Source organism: Rhipicephalus sanguineus, chromosome 1 (genome assembly GCF_013339695.2).
Source record: "Rhipicephalus sanguineus isolate Rsan-2018 chromosome 1, BIME_Rsan_1.4, whole genome shotgun sequence".
NCBI classification, from domain to species: Eukaryota; Metazoa; Arthropoda; class Arachnida; order Ixodida; family Ixodidae; genus Rhipicephalus; species Rhipicephalus sanguineus.
Window position 1 is genome coordinate 126,045,246 of NC_051176.1, and position 21,349 is coordinate 126,066,594.

General features: G+C 48.8%; 1 protein-coding gene across 1 annotated transcript in view; it reads right to left on the reverse strand.

Annotated features, from left to right (window-relative positions):
* Positions 1-19,076: 19,076 nt before the first annotated feature.
* LOC119397488 (long-chain-fatty-acid--CoA ligase 5) overlaps positions 19,077-21,349 on the reverse strand; it is a 132,994-nt gene continuing 130,721 nt past the window's right edge. Inside the window, exon 22 of the mRNA XM_037664917.2 lies at positions 19,077-20,921. Coding sequence (XP_037520845.1) covers positions 20,784-20,921 — 138 coding nt within the window. The 3' untranslated portion in view covers positions 19,077-20,783. The remainder of the gene's footprint in view (positions 20,922-21,349) is intronic.

Here is a 21,349-nt window from a genome sequence, read left to right on the forward strand (position 1 = left end):
CGGGCCATACAAGGTTCTTCGACGTCTCGGCGCTCTTGACTACGAGGTCATCCCGGACGGCATTACGAACTCCCAGCGACGCCGCGCACGACCTGAAGTCGTCCATGCCGTGCGCCTTAAGCCGTTTTTTGCGCGTTAGCGAACCTGGGGACTCTACTTTTTCCTTTGTGATTGTAATTTATTTATGTATGCACTTGTTTTTTTTCTCTGTTTCATAAGCATCGGGACGATGCTTTTTTTCAGAGGGGGCAATGCCACGCCAACTTCTTGTTTTATTTTGATGTATTCGGGTGAGCAGCAAGGGACGGTTACAACGCTCGACGCTGTCCGCGAAGCAGTGTTCGAGAAGCTTCGCGATTGTAGTAGATCGTTTTGTCAAGATTGCGCACCGCACGCGAATGTTCCAGCTTTGTCGAGAGATAACGCCGCCACCAGCGATATCGCTGGAAAGTTCGATAGCGCCTGTATAAAAGCCGACGCGCTTGACCGCTTGTCAGTTTTTCGACGGTCGACGCTCTGTTCGCCGCTATCAGCGTATTGCTGTAGTTTGACTTTCAGTTTCCCGGCCACAAGTTCGGCCAAATAAAAAGTTTCATCTCGGATACGCTGTCTGCTGCCTTCGTCGACGTCACGACCACGTGACAATACGACCGGGTCGTCGTTTTCAGCCCCTGGAGCAGCGACGACAAGTTACGGCATGTTTACTTCACCTTGGAAGACGCCGCGAGGACGTGGTTCGAGGACCAAGAGTCATCCCTGACAACGTGAGACCGCTCTATGTTCTTGACCGCCTCCACGAGCGTCGTCCGCAAGGAGAGGGCCGAGGCCCTCCTCGAAACCCGCGTCGAGCTGCCAAACGAGAACGTGGCACTTTTTGCGGAACAAATGACCAGACTGTTTCGTCACGAAGACCCACCATGCCTGAAGAGAAGAAAATTTGTTTCCTCATGCGAGGAGTGAGGAGCTATTCGCTGGGCTTATGAGAAATCCACCCAACACCGTCCAGGAATTTCTCTCGGAGGCAACGACTGAAGAGACACTGGAAATACGCACCCGGCAATGGGATCGCCGCTCGACGGCTACGCAGACAGTCAATCACTCTGTTCAGACGACCTTCGCGAGAACATAAGGGCCGTGAGCACGAAGAACTTCGTCGAATGTTCCCGACGTGCCAGCCCCAAGTTGCCTTGATTGCAGACATCGTCCGAGAAGAAATCCAGCAGTCACTTAAGGTCAGGGCTTAATGTCTCCCTTCATTATAAGGGGGGGGGGGGGGCTCAGAGGGCAGCGACATATACACATACATACACACATACATACAACCCATCCTTAAGAAATGGAAGGGGAGCCGGGCCCCCCGAGTCCCCCCCCCCCCCCTGACTTTAAGCCCTGCTTAAGGTACCCCCGAACCGCTACAGCCTCAGCCGCAAGCCATGAGCTACGCTGCTGCAGCCCGACGCTACGCTCTACCTCCGTGCCCATGTCAAGACACCGCACCGCCGCAGTTCCGCCGCCAGACACCACCGCCACCTCCAGCCATACCGCCCGCCTGTCTGCCAACGCTACGCTCAGAGGAAGACGGAAGTATGGCGCGCCCCTGAACAGCGCCCGCGCCGCTACCACTGCGGTGAAGCCGGCCGCACCTACCTCCACACGCCAGTATCGACAAATGGGGCTACGCGGTTTTACCATCTACGCGCCGTGTCCACAAGGGGGTGAACGACCACGCGACGTCGCCGACTACCTCGCAGGAGCGCAGTGGACACCCCGACGACATTCACGATCGCCGTCGCCAGGCCGTTACCTCTCGCCGCAGCACCGGCAGTACACCGGCCCGATTCGGGGCCGATCCGCGAGCCCTTATCCGGAAAACTAAGGGAAGGGCAGCAACCGATGGAGATGCGGTTGCTGTACGACGAAATGCCGAAGATCCTCCGCCGCCGACCATGGCGATTCAGGAATCATCCGGTACCAGCTCGCCGCCTGCAAGACAGCGCCTTCATGAGAGCACTTCTCATCCGAAACAAGACCTGACGACCCGACGGAACAGCATCGGAGCAAATGGACGCAGCCGTGATCCGACGTCACGACCAAGCCTAAACGTAAGACGACGAACCACCGACCTCGACGTTCTTATCGATGGCCACAATATCACCGCTTTGGTCGACACCGGAGCCGACTACTCCGTCGTTGTTGGCCCGTTCGCAGCCAAACTGAAGAAAGTAAAGACCGTCTGGGATGGACCCGAAATCCGGACAGCTGGAGGCCACGTAATAACGCCGACTGGAGTCTGCACGGCGAGAGTCACGATTGACGGCCAGACTTATTCGGTGAGCTTTGTGGTCCTACAGCATTGTTCGTGGGGCGTCATTCTAGGCATGGATTTCCTGAAACAGGACGGTGCAGTCATTGACTTTAGATCCCAGTCAGTAACGCTTTCTGCGCACAATGCCATCCCGCCGAATAGGAAAATCAGCCACGATGTTTTAAATGTGACAGAAGAGCAAGTCGCCGTTCCGCCTTTCTCTAGCGTCATCATTTCTGTCGGTACCGAAGAACCCACAGACTTTGAATACGTCATCGAGGTCGACCAGCACTTGCTTCTGAACCGTCAGATTTGCGTCGCAAGAGGCATAGCCAAGCTGCGTGATGGGAAGGGGAGGGGGGGGGGGCAAAGCAAAGGTAATGCTGACAAACTTCAGCCACGAATACCGGCACCTCAACATTGGTACATAGGCGTATCTACAGGGAGGGCGAGGGGGGCTCTAGCCCCCCCCCCCCCCCCCGCTGAGAACTGTTAGGGGGGCCAAGCCCCCCCCCCCCCCACACACACTTTCGACAGTGGTTGTTGTCGGCTGCAGACTGGGAAACTAACAAGTCAGGCAATGTTTTACTTGAACGCAGCAATAACGTAATTATGTAATAAAATTTTTCCTACAATTCTGCTGTGATGACTGTACTCTGTGTCATGACCACGCACTGCAGGCCACTTGCGGTGCGGGAGGCCTATTCCACGCTTGCGCGCCTTGCACTCGAGCATTGCAGAGGAGGCTGTCGCTCAGCAGCAACATTACAGCAATCTGTCATGATTTTGTTTTGTTCTGGCTGGCCTGAAATTTAAGTAATCGGCGACGCAAATATGAGCGGGAACCAGTAGGCGTTTTATAGTCCGATCAAACGTTCTCATTTTTCAGGAAATTCAGTTTCTTTCTTTGAAAACGAATAGCATCGCCACTGCTCCATATCCAAGCTGCTGCGAGTTGAGTGTGCAGAATTAAGTGTGCCTAGCCAGAACAGCTAAAATAGACATGGGCGTCCGGAGGGGGGTGCAAGGGGGGGGCAGCTGCCCCCCCCCCCTTGGAATTTTGGATAATAATTTTCTATGCAGTAGCAGTAAGCTACACAGCTTGATTAGCACACTCCAGTCCCGCATATCCGCGCGAAACATATAATTCAGGATTACCAGCCAACTTTGCACGTTACATACTGCTATGGAGTAATCTTGCCGGTCATGTCACGGCAATGAAACAAAAGCTACCTATGATGTATGCCCCCCTCCCCTCCCCCACACTCTGCTGATGCACCCCCCCGGAAAAAGTTCTGCGGACGCCCTTGAAAATAGATACCCACTTTAGTCTCCGATTAGCCTGCTTCGCTTGGCTTATCATATGGTATCCTGCAGCGACCGTGGCTGCTTGTAACAAGGCAGTGGACTCGAGCACGTTGCAATAAGAAGCCCAGCTTTCAAGTTTGCCCCGTTACTTGATCTACCTCACCAGGGAGATGATCAGCGTCCACGGTTTTCTGGACTAAGAAGGCCGCCCACCTGCAAGTGATTGTGTCTGTTCCTAATATTGTTTATTTCTCTCTCAGCCTCTTTGTCAGCAACGATGAGTTCACAGAGAGTTGTGCACGCGCAAAAACAGTTCAACATCGTTATACTACAACTGAAAGTACATATTATACACATATGAATCCATCTCACCCTCTGCTATAAGCAGCCGCTGCCAATGTGATTGGCGGGCAGCCTTCAGTAACACTTAAATAACATTTCAGTAACATTTAAATTACGTTCAGAAATAGACACTGTCTGGCTATTCTGAAAAAAATGAGTTATTGTTCAGCACAGTAATGTGCTGCTTATTGTGCACACTTCATTTTAACGCCACGAGTTTTCGCAAACTTGTGACGTCGCGTAACAAGGAGACGATTTTATGGCACATTGAAAATTTTTGAAGAATAGCGAAGAACCAATGACAAACGATACGCAGCATTCAAAATAGTTCGTTATTATTTATTTTAACGGAGTCATGCGTAAGTGGTAATTACGCGGTGGATCACTTGCGCGTCATGTTGCGTCGTTTTACGAGCAGGTGCTGTGAGCATGACCCCGAAAATTTCGACCAATCATTAACAGCTAACGACTTATACGGAAGGAAACAATGCGGGGTAGTTTAACGTTATAATCGCCCACATTTTTTCAAGGAAAATATCAGCTTACACAGTTTACGTAGGCTGTTTACTTAGAGGAACCGGAGGGGAGGAGTAAAGGGCCACTTCACCGCTTTTCCGTCCCCCCTTTCCCCCCCACCCAAGCTGGGAAAAGTGGGAGAGCAAGGAACGAAATTTAGTATACAAGTTCGTAGTCATTTATAATCTTATAACTACACACAACCAGCCCAATGTGGCTTCCTTAAGTATTAATCGACTGAACTTGAGCTTCTTCTTTAGAAATACTTTATATTAGAGGGTTCTAACAGTAAAGAAATTGGCACTCGGCTTATCCTGAAGACTTCTGCGAAGTACCTTGATTTTTCAGTAACATATGTTTTCTTTAACGAATGAGAATTTAATGTACTAGAGTCATAGCAGGTTCATTTCATTCATGTTTCATTTCATTTTATTATACTGTCAGCCCCATTTGGGCTATAACAGGGGTGGAAAAAACCAACATACATACAAAAAAATAGGTACTCCCTATACAACTTCTATTATACATAACAATGAATGACAAGAAATAGGTTCTTCATACTCATCGTATTTTACAGCGCCAAACTGAGACTGTGAAGTTTGCAGATGTAATATTCAGATGAAGAACAGGCTAGATGTGGCTGCACTTCTTCAACTTCACGGTAATATTTCCAAATTGCTCTAAACAATGCTGTGTTGTCGCGGTATAGGACGGCCCAGCCTTCACAATTCGTGCAGATTCTTCCTTGATTTAAAGCAAATAGTCTTAAAAAGCAAGTAATCTGATCAGCTCTATGAATATAAATATATATATATATATATATATATATATATATATATATATATATATATATATATACGGCGGACAGAGTGAGCAACGCCAGCCCCCCCACTCGCGAACGATTTGGTACGCCACTGCATTGGTATGACTGTCGCCTACATGGATGGACTCCCAGCACCTGGAGTAGCATGTCAGGCGAACAGCCAGGCAAACATCTCCAGCTTCATTAAAATGTTTATCTCTCTCGTGGACGCCAGCAATGCTTTCGCCCTCTTCGATGCTACTGAACGTGCTTCGACGAATCGAGGTCCCCAAACAGACTTCGACGTCAATCCGAGTTTTCCGAAGCACAAGCAATACCATCTCAAAGCCCTGCTCCTGTAATTCAAGGATTGCTTCTCGTCGTCGTCAAGAATCCGACAAACCCCAGCAGCAAAACATTGCATCATAACAGAAGAAAGTTCCCGACCAATCCGTCAAAGCCCGTATTGAGTTTCGACGCCAGAACGCGAAGCCGTAAATAAACAAGTCGACGAAATACTACGCGACGACATGATCCAGCCGTCCAAGAGTCCATGGGCATCTCCCGTGGTGTTAGTGAAGAAGAAGGATGGAACCCTACGTCTCTGCTCGTGTCCCCTGAACAAAATCACGAAGAAGGACGCGCACCCTCTCCCACGGATAGACGACGCCCTGGATCGACTCCACAACACGAAGTACTTTTCGTCGATGGACCTCAAGACCGGCTACTGTCAAACCATAGTGGACAAGAGAGACCGAGAAAAGACTGCCTTTATAACACCAGACGGCCTGTTTGAGTTCACGGTCGTGCCATTTGGTATTTTCTCGGCACATGCGACTTTCCAACGCGTTATGGATACAGTACTGGTCGGCTTGAAGTGGCAGACTTGCCTAGTGTACTTGGACAACGTGGATGTGTTTGCCTCAAACTTCGACGAACACCTCCGGCGCCTTGAAGCTGTACTTCAAGCAATCAAGACCTCCAGACTCACCTCGAAGCCAGAAAAGTGCCGCTTCGCGTACGAGGAACTATTGGTTTTGGGCTACGTCATTACAAGGCTGGTGTTCGTCCAGACCCGCGGAAAACAGCTGCTATCTGTGCGTTCCCGCCACCCACTGACAAGAAGGCCGTACGCCGATTTATCGGCTTGTGCGCCTAATACAGACGCTTCGTCAAGGAATTTTCACAGATCGGCGAGCCGTTAACGAACCTCACGAAGATCGACGTGCAATTCAAGTGGGAAACGGCATAAATCGAAGCACTTCAATAACTGAAACGACGCCTCCAGATGCCCCCCCCCCCCCCGGATACTTGCGCATTTCGACGAATACGCCGATACGAAAATACACACCGACGCAAGCAACGTAGGACTCGGCACCGTCCTTGTGCAGGAGGACTCATGGACTGGAAAGGGTTATCAGTAGATACCGGATTTTAGGCAAATGCCTATTTTGTTCCTTGCATTCCTATCACCCCATTTTAATATATGATCATAATTTAAAGGTTGAGAAGGACTTCTATAGAGTTTTTATAGTGCCTATAAATGCCTATTTTTGGCGTTTGTGCCTGTAAATGCCTATTTTGAAAATACGGCGCCTACATGAACACTATTTACCTCAACTTTCGCTTTGGAGTGCAGTTCGAGAGCGTTATTCATGTTACCGGGCAGCATTTACTGTTCGGAACCCTATGGTGTACAACCTAGTCCTCTAGTCAGCCAACTTCCGGAAAACAACCACTAGCACCAGTCAAAGTGGGACGCGCCGGCCACCATACGGGCCGCTCTGACATGGCGCGAGCGGTTGAGGAGGAGGAGGAGAGGTTGAGGAAAGGAAAAGGCGCAACTTCTGCAACCCTAATTGGGAGCACGGCTCAGCGCCTGTAGGGGAAAGGGGAAAGGGAGATAAAGATGAGAAGAGGGAGGAGAAGGAGAGGAGGAATGCTGTCCATGACCGAGGACGCGGCGGGCGGCTACTATAGCCGGTTGGCCAGTCCAGTGTCCTCAAGGAAGCGAAGAACCGCCTTGAAAACCTGGGTGTGGTGCTTTGCAGGGAAGAGGAGGTCCCTCTGTGTAGCCGCGGGAATACCCTGGCGACGGAGTGCGGCGAGCAAGGCAGCTCGTTGTGCTTGAAGCGCTGGGCACACACACAACAGGTGATCAATTGTTTCGTCTGCCCCACACGCACTGCACGCAGGTGACGAAGCTCTGCCGAGCCGATGACGTCGTGCCGCAGGCCAGGAGCAGCCGATGCGTAGACGCAGTAGAAGGGACCGCTCCCTCCTGGAGAGGCCCCTGTCAGGCAGCCGGGTAGGAGGTTCCAGCCTGGCCACACGTTCGTCGGGGTGGCAGCGTAGCAACAGCCGCCTCAAGGTCAGCCTCGAATAGTCTGAGGCGACCACAGCACGGCAGACAGCGACGGTAGAGTGGTGTGCCTCCTTCGCCAGTGCGTCTGCTTGCTCATTTCCCTGAATACCCACATGAGATGGGACCCAATGCAGGGAGACATCGACGCCACTGGCGAGGAGGGCATGCAGCTTGGTGACCAGCAGTTGAGTTCCGAAGCCCGCCCGTTCCGGTTTCGCGACGGCCTGCAGTGCGGCTCGTGAGTCGCAAGCGACAGCCACGGGACACATGGGGGGGTCTGCTGCCAGGAGATCCACGGCGAGGTGGAGACCGGCCGTCTCTGCGGCGGTAGAGCAGGCATCAAAGGGGAGACGACAGGAGGCCGTTCTACCAAGGGCTGGCATGACGCAGGCGGCCGTGGCGGAGCCTGTAGCTGGGAGTACGGAGTCATCCGAGTAGACAGTAAGCCTACCAGCCAGCTCTTCCTCTAGCTTGGAGGCGACTGCCTGCTGGAGAGCGCAGGTGGGTGAGCGACGCTTGGAGAGCCGACCTAGATTGGTAGTGACTGTCAATGGTTTCACTGTCGGCGGAGGAGGGGGCATGGCTGGAGGCACAGGTCCTACAGCTTCTCGATAGACCTGTAGCAGTGCGCCCATCCGAGATGTTGGTCGGCTTTCCAGCCGGGCAAGGAGAGGGCGTCCATCAGGCGCGTGGGCGAGCCGATCGATGTGGAGGAGACCACGCTGCTGTAAGAGCAGGGAGAGGGGCCAGGCGCCCGCCTCTGCCAGGGTGGCTGCCACTTGCGAGGACCGCGGCAGGCCAAGGACACTCCGAATGAAGCCCCTATGCAACAGCTCGAGGCGCTCCAGTTGCCGGAGAGGAAGTGCCACCAGAGGCAAGGCGTACAGGAGCCTCGCGGTTGCAGCTGCGGCATGAAGACGAAGAGCCCAGGATGGTGCGCAGCCGCGGCCGCTCAGGAAGATGCACTTCACCGCCTTCTGAACTCTTTTCACCATCCCCATGGCTTCTTTGATGGCGGGAGCCCAGGACAGCCGGTGGTCGATACGGAGCCCAAGGTAGGTCACTGTAGTCTCCCACGGAATCATGGAGCCATCGATGGTGAGGCGCGCCACGCGGCTGCGCGTTCTTGCCTTAGGGTGCACAAGAAGGGCCTTCGTTTTGGCCGAAGACACCGCCAGGCCAACAGAGGCAATGTGGTCGACCACGGCGTTCAGTGCATCCTGGAGGCAGGATCGGACAGAGCGCAGTGGCGAATGCAAAACCGTGCAGAGCCGTCACGGGAAAGGAGAGTGAAGAGCAAAAGAAAGAAAATTTGATGTGAACGAGGCTTTTGTTTTCTTGCATTTGACCTCTTAAGGGGCTATGGTAAGGTAAATCGGTCACCTTGGTTTCAGCATTATACCTCAGGAAGTGTTCCATATATTTAAAGTATAAGACGGTGGCGCAAAAAGGGACAAGGACGAAACAGGAAGAAGAGACGTATACAAGCGCTTTACTATACTTTAACTATGCACCAACTAGCCCAGCAACAAATTTTATTGTTCCATATTTATTTTGCAACTTTGCGTGTTCAATAAGAAAGCTTTCAGCCTTCACTTCGTGCATTTTTTACCTCGTAGTTTTCTTACTTTTTTTGTATCTGAGGAAATGATCAATAAATGCACTGACACGTATGTGGCGGTGGCACTATAAAAGTGCCACCCCCTCTCTCTCTGTCTCCCCCCTATTTCCACTCCACTTCCCTTTCCCCCGGCGCAGGATAGCCAACCGGACTGCTGTCTGGTTAACCTCCCTGCCTTCTCCCTTTTGTGTTCCTTCATTCCCTCCTTGTATCTGAGTGACAAATTTTAGGCTCCATGGGGTGTAAAATGAACAGTACCTTTTCTCGGAAATGAAAAAAAAACAGCATGACCGTGAAATTTTCCATGCTAATTCCGCGTAGCTGTGGCATTAATCCCAACCTAAATGAACGGATTCTTACGTTTATCTCACAAGAAAAAAATATTGTCCTCATTTGTCACGTGCCGTAAGAGAGACTTTCCAATTAATATTTCTTTATTAATTATACCTTACGCATTTCTTCAAAATTTTAGGTTCTATATGAAAGGAATTCAAGTATAATCTCAGAAAATTTCAGCGCAATCGGTCAGATAGTTTACCAGAAAAGGCACATCAAGTTTGGATAATATTCAAAAAAGTGGTCGTGAGAAAAAAGCACTCTTACTTTAGACACGCGCGGAAAGTGCTCCCAAGATAAAGCAATGACTACGCTACAAAAGCATCCCTAGTGGGTCAATTTGCAATCAAAGCTTATGAAAATGGCAGGACATGAATATACTTAACCGATCTAGCCATATTAGTTATAAAAAATTACATACATGCAGAAGCAATGATGGAAAACAGCATGTGAACAAACCGTCCCAACCGTCAGGAGGCGCGGCTTTTGAAACAATTTTTAAATGACTTCGAGCGCTCTTACGTGCTCGTCTATGCACGGTTTTGCTCCTCAGAGTGTGTATTATTTTACTGCGATAGCAACTATGTATGGACACTCTCGGCTGGTTTTTGGCGTCGCCGTCAGGGCCCTTATATGTATATGCCACAAACAAAAATAATTCAGAAAAGTTTTTTCCGAAGCGCGGAATCGAAAGGGCGATCTCTCGCTCATAGACCGCATAGACCGCATTCTGCGAACCGTGCGGCAAAAAGTACAACTGCACGGCTGCGTTCAACAGTTGGCGCCTTTGTGCCATTACAAACAATAATATTTTTTGCTTTCCGGTCGTAGATACAGGTTGCGCACGTTCTTATTTTGAAATTTGATGCACTAGTTCTCGATGGCGAAGTTCTGCGTTATATATTTGTTTTTTTCTGTTGTATTTCCATATCGGTTTCCCTTTATGTATCGCCAACTCCTGCCTAAGGCCTCATATGAGAGGCCGGCAGTACTTCTGAAATAAATAAATCATTTCCATTAGTGTAAAAAGATTTTCTGCCTACATTTACGATGTTATATAGGCCTAAAACGTGTTTTGCCTGCCAATTATTAGCGCCTAAAACATTTGTTTTGCCTGCCTATTTTTGGCGCGTATCAGTTATGCTAGCCGTTCGCTATCCAAGGCGGAAGCCAATTATTCCGCAACAGAAAAGGAGTGCCTTGCCATCATCAGGGCTTAAAGTCAGGGGGGGCCCGGCCCCCCTTAAGGAGGGGCTCGCCCCCCCCTCCCCTTGGCAGGTCAACTGTAGCACTGATGCACCCATTTGACAAGCTCTAGAGTTGACTTTTTTTTTTGGCAGTAGTGATTTGTGCAGAGGAATTATAGCTCTCCAATTTTATGAATAATGATTTAATCGCAATTATTCGGTTGATGGGGCATCAGCAAAAAAAAAAAAAGAACAAAGAAAGAAATAAACAGGTGTCATCGTGCTGCTGGATGCACAGGGTCGTCTGCACAACTACTATGCACATAACGAAAGAAATAACGCACGTTGCATACACTTTTTCTCGTGCATACTAGTAGTGCAGACGGCCCTGTGGCACAATGTGCCAACGATACCGTAATCTGCTGTCCGGCGTACATACTTCCCATCGGGACCGCGAAGCGAGTTCACAATGTAAAGCGAATTCATTACTCCTAGTCTTGACATCAAGGCGACAACACTTTTGGGCGCTCACGAGCCGCTGAGATACATCTGGCATCTTGACGCCTCCTGTGACGAGTGCAAGGGCGACCACGTGCATTGCGGCGAAGTGGCAACAGAAAGAAATGCAGGGTGCGTTCAGAGGGTCAAATCCAAAAATTATTTTCTTCCTTAAAAAATGATTTGATTAGACTTTCTTTATTAGTTAGCAATGAAGTCTCCTATCAAACGCCGTATCATGAGGATTTTTACTTGGAGAGCATCAGTACAAAAGATACGGTCAAATGTGCAATAAATCGCACATTTTCTCTGACTTCACAATTTTGTTCGCGAAGATTTGAAGTCTATTTGTACGAAAATACACTTTCCTGAAAAACCACACATATATCAAGATTGCTTCAGGAGAGTTTGAGTTAGCTTAAGAAAAAATCGCGAACTTTGAAGGTTTTCGTTGTTTTCGAGGATACGTAGCTCGCAGCTAAACACGAAATTTTCGGAATTGTTAAATAGCAAAACTAAACAGAACCTCTGTAGTAGCGCAAGCGCTGTTTCGAAGCTCAACACACAAAAATAGATTTCATATACATTTTCTTATTAAGCGCAGTTTAACGAAAGCAAGCAAACTTTGAGGGGGCGCCACGGTCTTGAAATTTTTTGCCAGCAAAAGTGTTTTGCCACAATACTACATTGGGTATAGACCAGAACACAGCGAATTCCATGCGCATCGCCATATTTGCATCGCGCATCGCGCCATCTATCGCACACGCGACGAAACAACATGCGCGGGCTGCCACGCCAGCAGACGCTACACAGAGCAAACGTGAAACTCCCGAAACTCAGCCCGTTGGAGAGCGTGTTTCGCGTCTTTTCTAGCCTGGACATTTTCGCTGATTTTATTGGAACATCAAGAACATCTTGTTCATACAAGTCCACAATGTATACAGTACGTGTTGAGTGGGCTGCGGAAGCAACCTCGTCAGATACGTACGCTGTTACATATTTGTAAAAAAAACGTTCTCACTGTAGTACGCGTGAATCGTAATTACAGTGCAGCTCGCGAAAGAGTGAAACGATGTTTTGTTGCCCCATATTACAAGTTGTGCACAAAGTTTTGTGAAAGCTAATCATTTCAGCATGCATCGCGTAACAATTAGAGTACGCTTTACGGGTAGTTTCGCGGAACGTAATTTTTGTTTCACGAGCGCTCTTACAATAATGCGTCTTGCTCACAAAAGCGTGCTATCAGAGAGTATAACCTGCAGTATCGTTCAGCGATCCCTTTGGAAGCTACCTGCGCGATTTTATTCTTGTAACGATGGTACTTTACAAGCGAAACTGTGCTACTCTTAGTTAAGCCGGTTAGCTACGCCTGCGACGTAAAGGACACTGGCGCGAGTACTCTTTACTTACGTGCCAATATATGTATTATGTGCAGCTGGATGCCTCGTGTCCAAATAAATTTGGAGACATCAAACACTGAAATGAAAGCACGAAATTCTGGCCAGCTGTTGAGGAGCACCGTGCCATTTATTACCTTTTGAAGACGAAATCTCGAAGGCGTGGATGCCATCAAAAGTACTAAAGCTTAATACTATACGTTGAAAGTGGCAAATCATGCTGATTGCTTGTGCTTGAAAGCGCTACCTTGCACTAGACTTTCGTCAAAGGAAACGCTCAAAGGTATGAAGTGCACCCCCACACAAAGCTCGCGCCTGCCTTCAACCCAGCTGCGTGTCACGCAAATTAGGTTCGCAAAATGAAATAGGTGGACATCACACTGCAGAATACACGCAGTTAGTGTACTTACTCGCGCATTTTCACTCGGCTCCTAGTTTTTTTTTGCTTGAACCACAGTTATCCACTCGCGGCGAAGCTGAAAACACCGCACCGGCACTATTTCCGTGGCGCGTCGTAATCGTCGCAGACAACGCTAATATCCTCTTGTTGCGCAGCTTGTTTTGGCATCCAAAGACGACGCAGTAGTGCCCAGACGAGCTCTTATACGCTGAAGCGGCGTGAACGGGTACTTTTTCGCACTTTAAAGTCTCAGAACTGCAGCTTGCCCTGTTTACTTGATGCAGCCCGCGCGCGCCTTGGCAGCCCGGCGGCCCGGCGTCTGGGTGCGAGAGTATCCGCTCGGCTCGCCAGCAGCCTGGGTGCGAGACAGGCGTGCTCTGGTGTATAGGAAAAAGGTATAAATTTTATCAGCAAAATCTGCGATGTGAGAGCACCACGCTTGGGACACCCGTATATATATATATATATATATATATATATATATATATATATATATATATATATATATATATATATATATATATATATACACACACACATATATGTGTGTGTGGGGGGGGGGTGTCGCCGTCCTATGAGCCCCCCCCCCCCCGCCCTCCGATTAAGGGAGACTTTAAGCCCTGGCCATAGTCTGGGCTACATCCAAGTTTCGCCCCTACCTCGACGGCAGGTCTTTCAAAGTTGTGAGCGACCACCACGCCTTGTGCTGGCTAACTTGAAGGACCCTTCAGGTCGCCTCGCACGGTGGAGTCTGAGACTTCAAGAATTCGACATAACCGTCGTCTACAAGTCCGGAAGAAAGCACTAGCTCTGACGCCGACTGCCTGTCTCTTGCCCCCGTCGAGCCACCGCCGCAGGACGACCAGGATGATGACTGCTTCTTGGGAACCATAAGTGCCGGCGACTTCGCTGAACGACAGCGAGCCGACCCGGAACTCAGGGGCCTTGTGGAATACCTCGAGGGCAGGACCGCCGTTGTTCCGATTCCGAAGGTATTTAGGCGAGGAGTGGCGTCGTTTTTCTTGCGAAACGGCGTTCTCCTAAAGAACTTCTCGCCATTTTGAGCCAACTACCTTCATCATTGCGACAAGAATTCCTCCAGGCCCTACACGACGACCCGACGGCTGGACATCTCAGTGTTTCCCGCACGCTCGCAAGAATACAGGAAAAGTACGTACTACTGGCCGCGTCTAGCCACCGAGGTCGCTCGCTACGTAATTACATGCCGAGACTGTCAGCGACGCAAGACACCACCGACAAGACCAGCAGGCTTTCTTCAGCCGATCGAACCATCTCGTCGACCGTTCCAGCAAATCGGGATGGATCAACTGGGGTCATTTTCAACGACGACTTGTGGGAATAAATGGATCGTCGTAGCTACCGGCTACCTCACCCGCTACGCCGAACCAAGGGCCCTACCCCAAGGCAGCGCCGCCGAGGTAGCCAAGTTCTTCGTTGGGAACATCGTCCTTCGTCATGGCGCACCGGAGGTCCTCGTCACCGACAGAGGTATGGCCTTTACTGCTGACCTAACTCAGGCAATCTTGGGATACAGCTAGACATGCCACCGTCGGACCACCGCCTACCACCTGTTGGTGGTACCACCTCTGTGAGACCAATGGCCTCACAGAGCGTGTAAATAGAACCATCTCCGACATACTGTCCATGTACGTCGACGTCGAGCACAAGACATGGGATCGAATCCTTCTGTACGTGACCTTCGCATACAACGCAGCCGCACAAGAAACGACGCAGATGACGCCTTACAAGTTGGTCTACGGAAGGAGCCCAGCAACGACGCTCGATGCAATGCTGCCCAACGTCACCGACGAAGAAAACCTCGACGTCACCTTCAGCACGCCAAAGATGCCAGACAACTCGCCCGTCTGCGCATCCACACCCAGCAAAAGACGAATAGCCGTCGTTACAACTTCCGACGACGCCGCGTAGAATACCAGCCCAGCGACCGTGTCTGTGTATGGACGCCAATACGCCGACGTGGACTCGGCGGAAACCATCTTGGGCGATAGTTCGGGCCATGCAAGGTGCTTCGACGTCTCGGCGCTCTAGACTACGTGGTCATCCCGGAAGGCATTATGAAATCTCAGCGGCGCCGCGCGCGACCTGAAGTCGTCCATGTCGTGCTCCTTACGCCGCTGTCTCCACCACCGAACGGGGATCCGATTGTTTGTCCTGCTGGTCAAAAGATCCCAGTCTCCCCCGGGGAGGCGCAGAAAGGCCGCGCCCACTCGTAGAACCGTCACGTCGTTTTTACGTGATCCGCAGTCCCCGCTTCTCCCCCGGGAATTTCTCCCCCGTGTGAATACCACGGCGGGTGTATAGCATTGCAACTACAGCCATGTTTTGCCGCAAATAAATTGTACAATTAGTACCGACACTCAAGGATTGATATTTACGCGGAAGGTGCAGCAGAAATGTTCGATTTATTCAGTTTTCACGTGACGTCACAGACAGGTATACGTTCTCTGCGCTGGGTACCTCAAGATGGCGGCAACCATGACTTTTTATCCTATTAGTGTGTGTCACTGCAGGGGAGGACACAGAATTGTTTGGTCCCCGCGCTTTTTTGTACTCTCCCCGCTTTCTTCTGTTCGCCAGCCGCGCCAAGGGGGAGCACAAAGGAACGCGAGGGGGCACCGGCATTAATCTGATGTCACCGTTTCTTGCTCCGCGCGTTCGAGTAAGAGTTTACCCAGCATATCAACGAGCTGGCACCCTAAGATGGCGGCCACGGTGACGTCAATACAAAACTATGTATACGGCACTTCAAAAAGATTAAATTTCAATAACGTAAAAAAAATCAGTTTTGTTGAACCCGATATCCGACGAGTCCTCTTCACGGCGCCCGTACGTCACGCGTCAAGCCGAAGGAAATTCAGGTCTAGCGCACTGCGGTTATATGGAGCAATTAAGCGAAGCTATCGCGCCCATTCTGCCGCCGCTGCTTGTCATCAAAACCTACATGTTGCCCAGAGTGGTGCGACGCCGATGCTATCACGTTCACCGAACCGAACCACTTGTTCACCACTCGGTAACGCTTCTCGGTGGAGGCGAAAATGTTTGAGGCCCGTGTACTTAGATTTAGGCGCACGTTAAAGAACCCCAGGTGGTCGAAATTTCCGGAGCCCTCCACTACGGCGTCTCTCATAATCATATGGTGGTTTTGGGACGTTAAACCCCAGATATTATTATTACCACTCGGTAACGCGCAACGTCGAAAACCGCGTCGCCGTCTAAAATCGCATGAAAGAACGGCGACAACCTGATATTACGGCACGTCCTTTGATGGTGGTCACGACTTCTGTTTAGCGGCATCGCGCAACGAATGAAGAATCGAGCAAGACCCGTTACGGTGTAGCTATGCACTGGCCAAAAAAATTCGGCAGATCCCACGTACCGTGGGAAACGATGTTATGCGAAGCATGCGCGGGATGGTGACTCTGGCGTAATTTTTCACATTGAGCGAAACGTTACGAAATGACGTTAGAGAAATGTGGAAGTGGTATACGTAAACTCATATGTTGAAGAGTCGCATATGTATTATATAACCAGTTGTTTATAGTTGCGTAACGATGCCAACAGCAACATGAGTGTTCCCAACACCAGACGCGGTAAGATGATGTGTAGTGCTTATATTCTTCAATACTGGATAGAGCGAATCTGAACACGACAAAGCAGAGATACAGACGCACAGGACAGGCGTTACTCCCAACTAAGCTTTATTTAGGAGAGTTTCCCTGGATATGTGGTACGCAGCCGAGTGGCACGCGCAGGCGCCACTGCACGTATGTTGCAGTTGTTACAGTTGTTATGCTTATACTAGTCCGTTATGAATGACGGAGAACGCACGCACGTTTCACAAACCTGTGCGTATGTGTAGGAGGGGTTCTTGACAGTTATTGAGCAAGGTCATCATCACCGTGATCAATGAACACCAGAGGCTGGACCAGACTTGTTATCGGATTCGTTCGTGATCGCAGCTATGAGGGGTCTAAGTGTAGTGAAGTGCAAGGTATGGTGCAGCTGGTGGAAATCCAGGATGCCTCTTATGATGAAATGATCTATGACACCTCCTGTCCTGGACGTGGCAGTGAGGTCTTTCGATGCCCTGTCCACATTCGAGCCGTCTTTCACGCAATATAAAGAGGCGTTGTTGGGTATTGATAAATCCATGTTGAAGTCACCGGTAATGATGAGAGGCCTGGTTCCCTCCTCAGATTTATTGTAGGAAACATTGACTCTGATTTCTGCGTAATCGACGAGTGCATAGTAGTTGAGCGTCTTCCAGGGGGTTCTGTCTTCAGCTTCTTCACTTTCCTCGTGTCCGCCGCGGTGGTGTAGCGGTTACGGTGCTCGGCTGCTGACGCGAAGGTCGCTGGTTCGATCCCGGCCGCGGCGGTCGCATTTCGATGGAAGCAAAATGCTAGATGCGCGTGTGTTGTACGATCTCGGTGCACGTTATAGAATACCAGATGGTCGAAATTGCGGAACCCTTCGCTACGGCGTCTCACATAATCATATCGTGGTTTTGAGACAAAACCCGAACAATTATTATTATTGTTATCACTTTCCTTGCGTGTCAATGTGTGTGTTCGCGGTTACTGTCTTGGTTGAGACTTTGTATCACCTGTGGCACATACCCGCATAACATGAGCTCTGGTAAGCGGTTATGTGCCACACGTGACTGAGAGAAAGGGTTTCATGACGTACGCGTCAGGTATTTTGCGTTATTCATGTCATGACCAGTGAATCGTGTTCGCCATACACTGATCCCCTGCTATGCCAATTTTGGTGTATTACAAGTTATGGAGACGACCAGGAGAGCGCCCAGACGTAGCGGCTAGATAGATAGATAGATACGTAGATAGAAACGCCCAAAGTGCCTGAGGTTCGCTAAGAAATGCTTCGCATTTAAAAGGTTTTGCGAGTCGGCTTTATTCACGAGATATCCAAATGATTTTATAATTTGATAGCGATGTGGCAGGTACCTGTTAGCAGCTCTAAAAAATATTGGTCGGCTGCTTAGGTCATGTTGCCCTTAACAAAAAAAAAAAAGAACTCATTTTTCAATTGTTTCCACAGAGAATATTCTAGTCTGCACGGAGCCCAGCTTGCCAGAGGATATTCGTTCGAGTTCGAGATCACGGTGGGTGCGCTCTGCGACATCTCCGAACAAGCGGCGCCCTCGTTTTTCTCGCCCATCGAGATGACTTGCAAGAAAAATACTGGCCTTGTCGGCGGTATCCGTTTCCTGAACGATCGCTTGCAAGATAACTCGGAGCTCGTTGCGTTTACTGCTACCGCCTCTACGGCAACTGCTGCTTGTAACTTGACACGCGGCGATAACAAAACACCAAATCGGGCGCTGACGCATGGCACGCGCGGCGCAAAATACGGAACTACGCAGTGCGAAGGGACGATACAGTAGTGCGTGAAAAAATGCGCGAGGGTTCCCGCATGCTCTCCATCTCCGCCGATCCAAAATAGAGAAGAGGTGCATTGTTTCCGGAAACTACGCTGCATGTGGCTTAGCGGCCGCTCTCTGGCGCGCGATGTGATAAACGGGTTCAATATAATAGCGTGGATATAAACAATGTGACCACTGGCATCAGCTGAAATTTCATTTTATTGCCTCGGTCTTTGTAACAGCAGTGAAACTTTGCTATATTTAAATCGCGGATGAACACGCTTCCCTAAATTGGGTATAAAATACATGGTGCTCTATGGATATGTAGATATATCAACAAATTTTTTGTTATATCGAGCATTTCATTACATCTAAGTTCTTTATATCGAGGCTTAACTATAGTGTAATGGGCGGCAAGAACAGGAAAGGGGTGGGCAGGGGGCATGGTCCCCGTAACCTTACCAGAGCAGCTTGTGCTTCGAGTTAAGAAACCCCATTAAATCTTGAAGTGTTAATGACCAATAAATGTAACGTGCAAGTCGCAAACACCAATAAATGAGAGATGCAAAAAGCAGGTGAAAATCACAGACTTTTTATTCATGAAAGCCTAACTATGAGTGCCATGGATACATTCCAATGTCTGCTCTTAAGTACTATTAATTCTTTGGTCATTTGGAACTAGAAGAAATGTACTAATAAATATGTCCTCTTTCTTTGCGCGTGTACGGTTATTGCAAAACACTGCTAGTATACCAAAAGAAGAAAGGTAAAATCCAAATAATGGATGAACATCAAAATCTTGTCACCAAAGTTGTGGAAAGACTACCCAGAGGAGGTAGCTACAAGGGTGGAAGGATTAACATTTTGCAGTCATTAGGAGCGTGGAATGTAAAAAAATTATGATTAGGGGAAAAAAAAGAGAAGAACATGAAATGGTAAAGATCAATTTTAATGTGTTAACCTAAGTTGTTAAGTATAAAAGCGAAGGAGAGACAGCACCATGTTAGCCCTGAGAGAGACCTGTGCTGAATTGAAATGCATCGTTAAAGGTGGTCAGCCACTCTGCACATGCTCTTGGTTTTTGCTCTATGCACTTACTATGCTAACTTATCACCACAACAGGAAGCTTCAAAGTCACGAAATTTGTTTGGACTAGAGTCTGCATTTTTGACTTTAGCATTATCACACGATATGGTGTCAAAAGAGTGTAAACAAAGAAGGTCTATCTTTTTAAGGTTTCACCTGAAAGAGTTTTCTAGGAAAGATTTTGAATAAATACTTATATATAAGTGATTTCTATGCATTAAAGAAAAACAATTTTATAGAGCAACAAGAATGCTATAAGCATGGATGCTCCAGCCTGTAAAATGTATAAAAATGATCGTTCTTTCGAATTTTCATAACACTGCCGCACAGACATTATCTGGATTTGCAGGCAGCGAAGATGGAAGTAACAAGCAAACTTGTTGACAGATGTGACACATAATGCATTCATCACAGTAGCACTGTTTGGGCTGAATGACACAATCTAGTTGAAGATTAAAGCCCGTGTAAACCTAGGGACGAGTAAATTAAAGGAACAATAGTACGCCACAAACAAACAGTTTACACACACAAGAAAAGCAGTACGTAATTTCAGAGAGACAACAAAATCAGAATCAATCGCCACTTGAGGCAAACACACGTCAGTTTGGAAAACAAGGACAAGAAAAACTGAAATTCTACACATACAGTAGTATGCCAGTTCACGTACTGCAGTGCAAACAAGTATGCACCAGATGAAAAGTAAAACAAACCAAAAGTTCCCTGGGCTGGCAGATGAGTTGCCTGATGCAGAAAAATGTACGCTCCATTCAAGCCTTAACCCAAGCACTAGGCTGTTAGCATTTAAATCCAGGGTCTGCAAATGCACAGTATGTAGAACAGAAAAACTCAGCAGTAATGGAGGGGAAAAAAGAGCACATGACCACCAAGAATGACATGGATCAGCCACACTAACTGAACTTTTTACAGAATCTACAAGGAGTGGTCCTTGAGAAAGAATAGCAGTGCTTGGGAGACTTCTTTCCAGAGCCATTGAGTCTTGGAAACATGACAAATAGAGAGTGAGTGGTATGGAAAAAAGTGTGCTGGTCTCGCACGCTGCCTCTTCTACGTGCTGAGAGCACAGGAGGGCAACCGCAGAAGTTTAGAGATAGGTAACTTCTGTGCCCTCTGCTACGACGCTTCTATTGCTCAAAACGAAAAAAAAAAAAACTTTCAGGTAATCCCTAAGGCCCTAAGCTAAGCTCCTATACATGCTTTCAATTTGGGGTAGAAAGTATTTCCGGCACTCAGGTCGCTTAGTCTTCAGAGTGGGTGTCAGAAGGCCGTTGTCGACACTCAGCAAGTCACTGTGCACATAAATGTCCTTCAGCTGTATGTGGGAAAAAATAAGGCATGTTGTTATTCCCCATCCTCAAACAACTGTTTAGGCATGCAACATTTTACATAAAAAGGAAGCTTTGATATCAGCAAAAACAAATTTCTTGATGCTTGCTAAAGCTAAATGGCAAAGCTTAGTAGTTGACAGGACAAAAATGCAAATACAGTAGGACCTCGTTGATATGTTCCCGCTTGATACGATTTCCCGGCTCCTATGCTCGAAATCGCGAAAATTAAAAATAACCCAATACAGCTGTGTGTAATATGTTCCGGTTAATACGTTCCCGGAAAATACGATTATTCGGCAGCAACGTTCAGCACCGCGGAAAACTAGGGTCGTATGATACGTTTTCTACTCAGAAACTCTCATTCAGGTGTGCGAAAAAAGGCCCTCTCAGCGACGGCAGCTTCTCCGCAGTG